The 10,659-nt window shown below is 38.4% G+C and overlaps 1 protein-coding gene across 2 annotated transcripts; it reads right to left on the reverse strand.

Moving 5' to 3' along the window:
• Positions 1-1,647: 1,647 nt before the first annotated feature.
• Positions 1,648-8,298, reverse strand: reep1 (receptor accessory protein 1). Of its 2 annotated transcripts, XM_046062958.1 has the most exons (8): positions 8,234-8,298; positions 6,626-6,698; positions 6,443-6,519; positions 6,150-6,270; positions 5,672-5,785; positions 5,253-5,415; positions 2,959-3,224; positions 1,648-1,838 (listed from the first exon to the last, which is right to left on the reverse strand). In XM_046062958.1, exons 1-8 carry the CDS (start codon positions 8,263-8,265, stop codon positions 1,767-1,769), a joined length of 918 nt encoding a protein of 305 aa, XP_045918914.1. In that variant the 5' UTR covers positions 8,266-8,298; the 3' UTR covers positions 1,648-1,766. The 2 variants fall into 2 exon arrangements, with proteins under 2 accessions (XP_045918914.1, XP_045918916.1); XM_046062960.1 differs by lacking the exon at positions 2,959-3,224.
• Positions 8,299-10,659: the final 2,361 nt, after the last annotated feature.

Raw genomic sequence — 10,659 nt, forward strand, 5'->3', positions numbered from 1 at the left:
AACAAGCATCATGCAATGATGAATTCATCAGTCTACACACAAGTATACAAATCTGCTACTGAGCAACATATTTTTTTATGTTTTACTTTGCATGAATTTTAATAGAATGAAATCACCTCCAACACTAACACTGATACTACTAATGCTGAAACAATCAGATTTTTTCACCATTTATCCATTAAAAGGACATTTCATGTGCATAACAAGTGTATCTACAACATCAGAGTGAATGATGTGTAAACAGAACAGTTGTACCTGAGAAGCTTTTGATTCAAACTTCAAACCACCGTAAATGATACAGATACACTGATGAAAATGATAAATCTACTGCCAGCCTAAGTCCACCCATCAACAACCAACACTGTGATACTATGTGTAAAATGTTGCTATGAATCAGGCTCAGTGAGTAAAGTACAGGATGAAAACATACAGTGTATCACCACGCAATATTAAGTTAAATGTAAGTTTGTAAACCTGCAAACTGATAAAGTCACTCTTAATGAATTCCTAAAAAATAATAGAAGCAAGTAGAAGGTAAGATCGTTGAGTTTAGTGTTGCTCAGTTAACAGCAGAGCATTACACAGTGATTTCAAACATGGACAACAGAACCATGTTTATATACAGTAAATACTTATTCATGTTATATCCTATTTCTGCTACAGCTGAAAGGACAATTCCTAATTGGCCTTAAATTGCCAAATAAATTTTCGAGTGATGAACAAAAGGTGCGTACAAACTGAACAGTAGATTGTCAAAAACAGTCTGCTCCATTGGGAAAACCTCTTGTAGTAGTGACTGTATTGATTGTTACATGAGTAATTATTTCTTTACTGCAGAAAAAAATAGCATTAACGATGAAGAAATTAATTAATTAATTAAATTAACTACTAATCTGTTATGATTATTGTTTTATACAGTTTTTGGCCATTTTAGACTATCGAGGGCAGTACTTTTAGATTCAAAATATAGTACAAAATGATTGTTTAATGAGAACATAGTTGTGTTATATCATGTGTGGAGACATTTTTTTATTATGTGTCTCTGCTATGTCTTTCTTTAAGGCTTTTATAGAGAGGTAAATAACAGAATATTGTCTGCCACTGCTGTCTGACTTTTCATTACTACAAGGTAGGTTGTCTTATCTCAGAATATGTTTTTGTCAATACCTTGACAATAATATGATAACAATGATAATTTGTCATTACAGGATTGAGCTGCTCGCAGATGTTTCTCAGATTGAATAGCCATGCTTTTTCTTTTGATCCTTGGCTTTTAACACGTTCTCCCACATTGACCATGTTGCTTTCAATGCCAGCTGTAGTATTCAGTGACAGTACATTCTGTTTTAATAAACAGCGGACAAATGACTGGGAAGACACACATGCGATTGCCTACCCTTACCTGATATATAAAAACAATCAAATCAGAAAGATGAAGTTCACACAACCTGTATACATAAATGCATATTCAATTACCCACAAACTCAAAATGTTTATCAGAATGGAGCCCATTCATTCATTTGTTCTATCTTAATGTCTCAAACCTCATTTTTTTAAATCATGAGCCACAAGCTATATACTATATATATATATATATATATATATATATATATATATATATATATATATATATATAGAGGGGTCATCATAGGTCACTTTGGTAATACCTTATTCTGAAGCAAGGCTGCTTCAGTCATGTAACTTTTGGCCATTCAGTATTTTCACTTCTTGCAGCAAAGGCAGCTGGAGTAGTCTTTAGGACAGTTTCACATGGCTTCATTGTTCGAAGAAAGAGCACTCCTGGATCTTGTGAGAGGCCTTAAGACTCTAAGAGGAGGCTAGAAGGGAGGTCAGATGAGGATAAGAGCAAAGAGAGAGGTAGTTAATAGCTACAATGAGATGTACAGTATTCAAAGGACAGGACTAGTGGTATTTTGTATTTTTCTTATTGTCAACGAATCCCAAGTTAAGACAAAAACTAAGAATTTTTTAGTCTGTCTCTCAATAATTTCCAACTTCCATACCCTGTCTGTGAAAGAGCTTTTGACCCATTGATTCTTACTGAAGATGTAAATCTGTAAAAGCAGGTCACAAATATTTAGGTTCATTTTAAAAAGGAGTCAATTTCCTAAAATAGCTGGGCACTGTAATATTTGGATATATGTGGCCAGAACTATTTTCAGCTGCAAATGAATACACATTTGCTGCTCTACTGAGTATTTATGGCAGCAGGATACTGTATCTAGGACTGACTTAAATAAATTGCAGTGGACTGGTTCATGTAATGAAGTAACAGTGCATCCAGTGCAACAGTGTGGCTCAATTACTTGTTTTTAGAAGTTTTCCAACATTAATAGCTGTCTATGACACACAGGAATATATAATAATATATCAGGTTTTGTTTTTTTCAGGGGATTTTTGGACTATAAGAAAAATATCCTTATCCTTTAAACAGCGCTGCTTCATTTAGTTAGCATCACCATGCCAAACAAACTGAAATTAGATGTTGAAATGCATTAATGCATACTCATTCATTTCCAGATACTGATTATGCAGAATAATTTCCATGAACATTACATCAAAAGTAGGAGTTATTATCAGAGATGAACTACATTGGAAGGAAATTCAATGTGAATATGTCAACCATGTTTGGACTTATCCCATGCCACTTTTCCAAACAAGTGAGTAATTGCAATCATACAAGAGCAAGATCAGATCACACATTCATTTGAACTAAACAATAATTCCACTTAAGTTAATACATGATTCAGCTTAATCAGTGCAGAAATCCGATTAGCAGCAACTCTCCATAGTATGCAGAAGAAGAAGTACTGAACCACGATGATTTATTTAGCTACACAGCAGTAGGAATTAGTGAATGGGTGAGTAAATCACCACTCTCAAGGGGCAATTAGAATCAGGCAGCAGCTGAGCAGCCATGTTGATGTGGCGGTATACCTCAGGAGCCTTCCTCTTACTCAGCCTGAGCTGTGGAGAGCTTGATGCTGCCTGTACCCCTTTCCCCACATCCTCAGGCTGCTCCGGAGCTGGAGGAGTGGGAGGTGGAGAGGGTGTGGGAGGTTGGGAGGACTGGGATGTCAGTGAGGAGGGCGTAATGTGTGTGGACTCAGACTCAGAAGGTGAAATGGTCTGGTACAGCAACCCCTTGGAGTCCCATTGGTCCAACCCCAACACCTCGTATTCAGTCATGTCAAAATCCTGTCCTGCACCGTGAAAAGAGGTCGGTGGAAGGGATGAACAACTTGCACATCCTGTCTCTGTTCTATTGACTTGAAAGGCAAATACTTTTTTGTGTAATTGCTGTGGAGCTGATTCTGATTTTGGTCAGTGGGGATTATGAAAATCAATGTCATAATGCATTATCATTCTGCAGACCACAGAGCAGAGGCCAAATAGCAAGTTACGATAGTCAAACCAATCTGTTGCAGTACTAACAAGCCTGTTCTTAATGAGTCTCCTCCGTTCTTCTTTTTAGTATCCAATTCTGCAGAATTATGTCCAATTCAGCCAATTTTCATGTCATGTAATGCAATGACAGCAGAAAGCCAAGATATATGTTGAACAACATTGTTCAAGTGGAGTATTAAAATGTCACATTAGTCTAAAAAGACAACTGATTAATTGTGATATAATATGTTTAATATTGTCAGCAAATCCCTTGAAAAGACCAAAAGCAACAATGAATCAAGCCTGATAGCTTTGCTATGGGATAGACCTCCATTTTTGTCCAAAACTATTACTAAAAAACATCAGTGATCTGCACACTTGCACTGGGTGACATGTTCCTTCATCACCATGAACATGGGCACTGCAGTTTATTTTATGTCAGTTCCACATAAACCATCCTGCTGCCATAAATACTCACTAAAGTACTAAATGTGTATTAATCCGCAGCAAAAAATAGTCTCCAACAAAACAACAAAACAACAGTGCCCAGTGGTTTTTGGTAAACTACTGAACAATCTTGAATGAGATATATCTGTCACGTGCTGTTAAAGATTTGTGCCTTCAGTAGGAACCAATGGACTTGGGGTGAACAGCCACAAACAAGTTGTGGAAGTCAGGAAGTACTCTGTGTAGATTCTCATCCAGGTCTAGTTATCCAAGGAGGGTTTAATCTTCTTAGACTGTGCTGTACACACTGTAGAGGACAAGAGCCTCCACACTGGTGTACACGGGAAACCCGCACACACAGATCAATACTTCCTCTTTGACTCTCACTACCCTCTGGAGCATAAGCTAGGAGTTATCAGAACCTTGCACCACCACTTCCCAGGAGAAGGAGCATAAATACCTGAAGGATGGTTTTTCGACAAACACTACATCCCTGATAACAACCCCACAAATGATAAACACTTAGGAATCTACTGCCAGTCAGTCAGAACTGATACCTCTTGGATGAGAGGCAAAATGTCATCAAATATCTTCAATCAAGTCCTGCTGTCCTTGTTTTAATCCCTCCTCGGAAAAGTCAGAAATTATAGACGGACGGACTAAAACATGGTTAGTTTTGGTCTGTTAAGGGATTTGTTGACAATAAGAAAAATATAGAATAACGGCAGACTTACAGAACCCATAATTGAGTGTATTAATAAAATGACAGCAGCTACATCAAGAATATACTCAGATACTAACAGAAGTAATCTAAATTCCATTTTCTTTTATAGTTTTGCCTTAACTGTCCAGATATTTCCATCCTTCGTATACAATCATGTCTAAGTGTTATGCCTACATTTATCTACAAAGGAATAATTATTTAAGGAAAGATACATGACACCCGATCCAGATAAAAACAAACAACAACTGTGTCCACATGATGTTAAACTAGGCACGAATCCCCCACAGCTACACATGGGTTTTATCACAGGATGGTTAGCCTGGCAGGCTTGTGAGGCCTGACCTGCTCCAAACAGGAAGGCAGGACTGAGGTTATGGGGCCACTCAGGAAAGCAGAGGTACGAAACATTATCTGACAGCTTAAACAAGCTTCAACAGGAAGACAGAAATCTACATTATAATCTGTTTTACGCAAACGAACCAGGCCCTCCTATTGCATTAAGTTGGCTCCATCATAGCTGATGTTCTATGTGAGAAGGTAGTACCTTACCCATTTTTATCAACATGCTTTATTACAAAATTGATATTCTGAATACAACAGAGCCTTGATAATACTATTAGCTTGCTGGATTAAGTCAGTATAGTCTATAGTGGCTATTTATATATGAACTCACCCTTGTTGTGGCTCTCAGACTTGCTGCGCATCATAGTTCTGGTCCGATGCTGTGCTGCTGCAGGCTGCGTAGTGCCAGGGCCAGTGTTAACAGGTTCAGACTGATAGGAAGACAGATCCTGCATGCTGAAACTCCTCAGTCTGTCTGACAGGACCCCTTGGCTCTAGAACAGGTAACACCAGCTATTCATTTTAGTGTCAGCACCAATGTGTGACAGTTAGAGAATGGAACATCTTTAGGGGCATCAATAATGTGATACAAACATTACAATAGGCTACTGGATCTTGTACTAAACATTCCATAAACCTAATTCACTATGTGAATAGCAAACAACATAACAAGCATGACGCTCTTATCTACAATGACCCTCTACTGTACCCCCAGATCACTACAATACAAATGTCCAGAGTCTGCATTACCTTTGTTGCAGCCATGACTGCAGCGGTGGCTGCAACATTCAACCCTTTTCTCCCAAAATGCACCAGTGTGTCATAGCTTTTGTCCTTTGCTTGGCCAATATAGTCATCAATGTCCTGAAACAAGGACAAAAAACAACTAAACATCTCTCATTTTTCATTGTGAAACTCATCTTATGCACCGAGCTGAGATTTCTTTAATGCATCTTGATTTAATCCTGTGTCTGTTATCACCAAAAAGGAAATGAAAAATGGAGGAACACCATGCCATTTCCTGTCTCCTGTCCTGCTAACACATCTTTAACAACATAAGTGGAAAAGTGAATTTGCACTATGGCATTTGTTCTCTTAAAAGGCTGCAGAGCTCAAATTCTATTAGTCACAAAACCATGCGGACTAACTTAAAACCTACACAGAGTCTACACTGCCTTTCCATGAACAGCACTAGCAGAGGTGAAAGAAAAAATCCAAGAGCTTTCACCTTTTCTTTTGAGGAAAGTGTGGGATGAACAAATTTCCTGTATAGCACACTGGACCCTTTAGTGTAAGGGGACAGCAGCCACACTACAAAGGCTATCTTCAGTTCATAGTAGAAAGGAAGCCTGCAATGAAGACACAACATAATGGAGCCACTGGTACAATAAAGCATAATGGAAAACAGGCTTTATCAGTCAGTGACAGTTATGTGATATAAACACAACAACGGTCAAGAGGTAAACTATTTTCCATCAAGGAGCTGTATAATGATAAACATTAAATATCTGAGTTACTCACCAACAAAGAAACATATCTGTAAATACTTCCACAGTAGTGAATAGGGCAAATATTATCCAGTACATCATCCATTTCACCTGAAATGTAAAAACAGTTACAGAAACACATAACACTTTGCAGAATCTATGAAAATGACAATGCCTGATATCATTTCAAAAGTAAAAATACAAATGATATACTCACATATTCTTTCACATCTTTTGACTTCACAGCTTTATAGGATGAGTATGCAGGATAAAGTGTACCAAACACAAGTCTAGAAGACAGAAAATGTGCCCATCAACTCAAAAAACAAAACATTGCAAACACTGCAGTCCAACAGATATTTAAAATGTGCATGGATAACATTTCAAATCAAGGCATTTCAAATGTAATAAATCATGATTATGGATATTATTCAAGCAGAGATTTCTCTGTCTTCATAAATCTACATATAATTATACATAAAAACACATTTTTTGTCCATGAGACCTCTGAGCTGAACCCCACATAAGTAAATTGATGGACAGGCTGTCAGGTGAGATCAAGGGAAATCAGAAAAGGTGCAACAGCTTTTCCCTTCCAAATATAAAAATATTAAATCACCTGATTCTTTCCTGGCTGATTTGGTAAACAAGCTATGAAGGTGCTTATAACTTTCAAACAGGAGGTAAAATTAGCTTCCATGTGTTTTCTTCCCTTTCTTTAAATGTCTATTTGTGTGCAGACACCTGTGCTGCTGGTTGTCCAGACAGATTCAGGGCCCTGCTGAATCGCTACAGCCAGGGAACAGCTGTGAGTGTGACCTGATCAAATTACTGACCTACATCATGTTGCACCTCTCGAACCTACTGCCCAGTTAACAGTGCTTTAACGGAGTTTAGAAACACAAACACTATGACACTAAAAATATACAAGCAATATCATCTGTGGGAGACGCAACTAAACCGTTCTGTTGGAGACTGGACCAAAAATGACCCACATAACCAGGTTGGGAATTGCCAGGGTGTAACAGTCAAAGATACGCAACAAGATCTTGTAATCTAAATTTAAGTGCTTCACTATTTTGAGGTTGGGCCTGCTGCTGGTAGAATCCACACGGTTTGCAATAGCGCTGATTCATGCTTTGTGCAGGTAAAATAGCCATAGCTTACTTTAATAAATGTCATCCTGGTGTTGAATCTCATGCAGCCTACATTCCTATTAGGGAATATGCATATCTTAATACATGAATAACTCTTGCATTGTAACCTGAGAAGGTTGACCCGTCCCTTTTGTGTTTTTCCAACATGGGACATCAACAGAGAATATAGCTCCACTCAAAGACCGCTCCTGTTGTTCAGTCACCCGCCACTCAGTGACATTTAGGCTTCTGCCAGTGAAAGGCGCCTCTGATTCCTGGATCTGACTCATATTATCATTTCATGGATGATAATAGACTATTCTGCAAATCACGTCACCTCTTTGTCTGTAATAAAAAAAAACACTTGATAAACACAAAGAGTGGCAGGCTACTGAGCGCTGCAAGCCAAAACACAGGTCTATACGGGCCTTGCTCAGCATTCCTGCTGAAATGACAAAGTACAATCCTGAGGAATGCGGACTGTTTTTCAGTCAAAAATTAATAGACCGACATCTCCTCTCCTCACACACTGGTTCGGATTCGGATTTCATTTTAGACAAATTGCGGGGGCTTGTAACGCGCGTCGCTCACAATGAGAGGCTCAAATACCCTCAATAACCAGGAACCACAATTTATTATTATCCCACTCTGTGTCAGAGCATATCGAAGTAAATAATAAAATGACTTACACCACAAGTCTAGAGATGATCCAGGAGACCATTGCGCTGCAAAGGCGACAGGACGCGCTGTGTGTTGGGAGGAGTTTCCTCCAGATGACAGGCGGCTGCGTCTGGACGCACACAGGCGGCAACGTGATGCAAGATAAACAGTGAGCGGACTATAACTCTTTTCCATAGATGGCAGTGTTGCATTGCACAGTCAACACAGATAAGCAGCAAAGGGTGGGTAAATATGAGTCTTCTTGGCAAAAAGTCTGTTCAGATGTGATATGATCTGATTAACCCAGTGGGCTTTCTGCTGGATCCACATTAACAACCTCCACCTCTTTCCCTTTGCAGCAGACTGGCCACAGCAGCCTTATTATTTGCCCCAGAGATCCTGAAGGTACTAATCCTAGGTGAAATACTTTTTTTTTTTTTTTTTCAGAAATATGCACCATGACTACGGCAGAAGTAGTTTCATTGTCAATAAACCTGCTGCTTATTTGCAAGATTGTTTTGTCTATAAAAAGGGCAGGAGAAAAAGTTCTACATGTTAAAATAATATAAAGTAAAACAATACAGCTCAGAATCAATGTTCAAGACAGGGCCTCAGTATTACAGTAGCTATAACGTGGGATTGCATTAGATGGTCTTGTACTTTAAGGAAAGAAACAAGTTAATTAAATGTTAATGCCTTTGTCACTTGCTGTCACTTTAAATAAATTGCATCTGAGCCTTATACCACTTCATATGCTTACACTAAATTTAGCCTACATGATGAATTCACTTTAACAACTGAGTTTAGTCTCCACTTATTATATATATATATATATATATGTGTTTAAAAAAGAACAATCTGGATACTTCAAACCTCTCTAATTTTAGACCTCTCTCTAAGCTCCCCTTTTTGTCAAAAATCCTAGAGAGAGTGGTTTTTAATCAACTTCAATCATTTTTAGATGATTTTAGTATTTATGAAAAATTCCAGTCTGGATTTAAGCCCTGTCACAGTACTGAAACTGCCCATTTAAGAGTTTTTAATGATCTCCTTTTAGCTGTTGACTCTAGAAACTCTGCTGTTTTGGTGCTTTTAGATTTGACTGCTGCCTTTGATATGGTTAACCACTCCATTCTCTTATCCCGACTTGAACAGTGTGTCGGCATTAGGGGCACAGTCCTCAAATGGTTTCAATCATATCTGGCGGATAGAAGTTTCTCTGTTCACCTCGGTGAATTTTCTTCATCTGCTGCCCCTCTTTCTTGTGGGGTCCCCCATGGGTCCATATTGGGCCTTTCATTGCTTTGCAGATGACATACAAATATATTTACCTGTAAAATCTAACGACATAGCTGCAACTCAGTCCTTGCTCAACTGCCTGAGAGATCTTAAAATATGGTTGAATCAGAACTTTCTCTGTCTGAATGAAAGTAAGACTGAGGTTGTTGTGTTCAGTCGACCTGGGGATTTAAGTGCTTGTATAGATGTTCTTGGTACTTTAGGAACATATAGTCGTCCGTTTACCAAGAATCTAGGTGTGATCTTTGATAGTGCTTTTAAGTTTGAAAAACAGATTAGTTCTGTAGTAAAAGCCAATTTCTTTCAGCTGAGACTGTTGGCTAAAGTCAAGCCCTACCTACCACGCAAAGACTTTGAAAGAGTAATACATGCATATATTTTTTTTAACTACTCGTCTCAACTACTGTAACTCTTTGTATGTTGGAGTGGATCAGTCATCTCTCCATCAGTTACAGTTAGTCCAGAATGCAGCAGCCCGACTTCTAACAGGAACTAAAAAGCGTGAGCACATTACCCCTGTTTTAGCCTCGCTCCACTGGCTTCCTGTCCACTTTAGGATTGATTTTAAGATTTTATTGCTTGTTTTAAAAATTTTAAATGGGTTGGCACCTTCTTATTTATCAGAACTTTTACATGTACACACTCCGGTCAAAGCACTGAGGTCATCCAATCAGATGCTCCTTGATGTCCCCAGATCCAGGTTAAAAACTAAAGGTGACCGAGCCTTCTCAGTAGCTGCTCCTAATCTTTAGAATACTTTACCTGTTTAAATAAGAAATGCCCAAACTCCTGACACTTTCAAATCTTTATTATCTTTATTCATTGGCCTTCAAACAGAGTTAAGTAGTGACATTTATTATATTTTTTACTTTTTCAACATGTATATCTGTTGTCTATTGTGGAAAGCACTTTGGTCAACTAGTGTTGTTTTTAAATGTGCTATATAAATAAACTTGAACTTATTGATTATTGGGGAAACTACCAAAAAGAGTATGACTAGAAATCTGGATGAAAACGTTGAGGAGAGATTTTGCCTGGGCATGACATTTCTCAGCCTCTGGTCACCAAACCTGAGAACACATGGACCATTCGGGCTACAGTACCTTTGCTTTGTCCAGCCTCTGGCCTACATACTGAAGCCAGAGAACAGAGGCAA

Source organism: Micropterus dolomieu, linkage group LG11, assembly GCF_021292245.1.
Source record: "Micropterus dolomieu isolate WLL.071019.BEF.003 ecotype Adirondacks linkage group LG11, ASM2129224v1, whole genome shotgun sequence".
Classification (NCBI taxonomy): domain Eukaryota; kingdom Metazoa; phylum Chordata; class Actinopteri; order Centrarchiformes; family Centrarchidae; genus Micropterus; species Micropterus dolomieu.

Excerpts from the sequence above, each read along its gene's own strand:
- reep1 (XM_046062958.1), bottom strand. The coding sequence starts at position 8,265 with ATGGTCTCCTGGATCATCTCTAGACTTGTGGT. Across the intron at positions 5,786-6,149 it reads CACTTTCCTCAAAAGAAAAG|GACATTGATGACTATATTGG; the intron begins GTGAAAGCTCTT and ends TCCTTGTTTCAG. Across the intron at positions 1,839-2,958 it reads GTAAGAGGAAGGCTCCTGAG|CCTCCTCTTAGAGTCTTAAG; the intron begins GTATACCGCCAC and ends CCTCCCTTCTAG.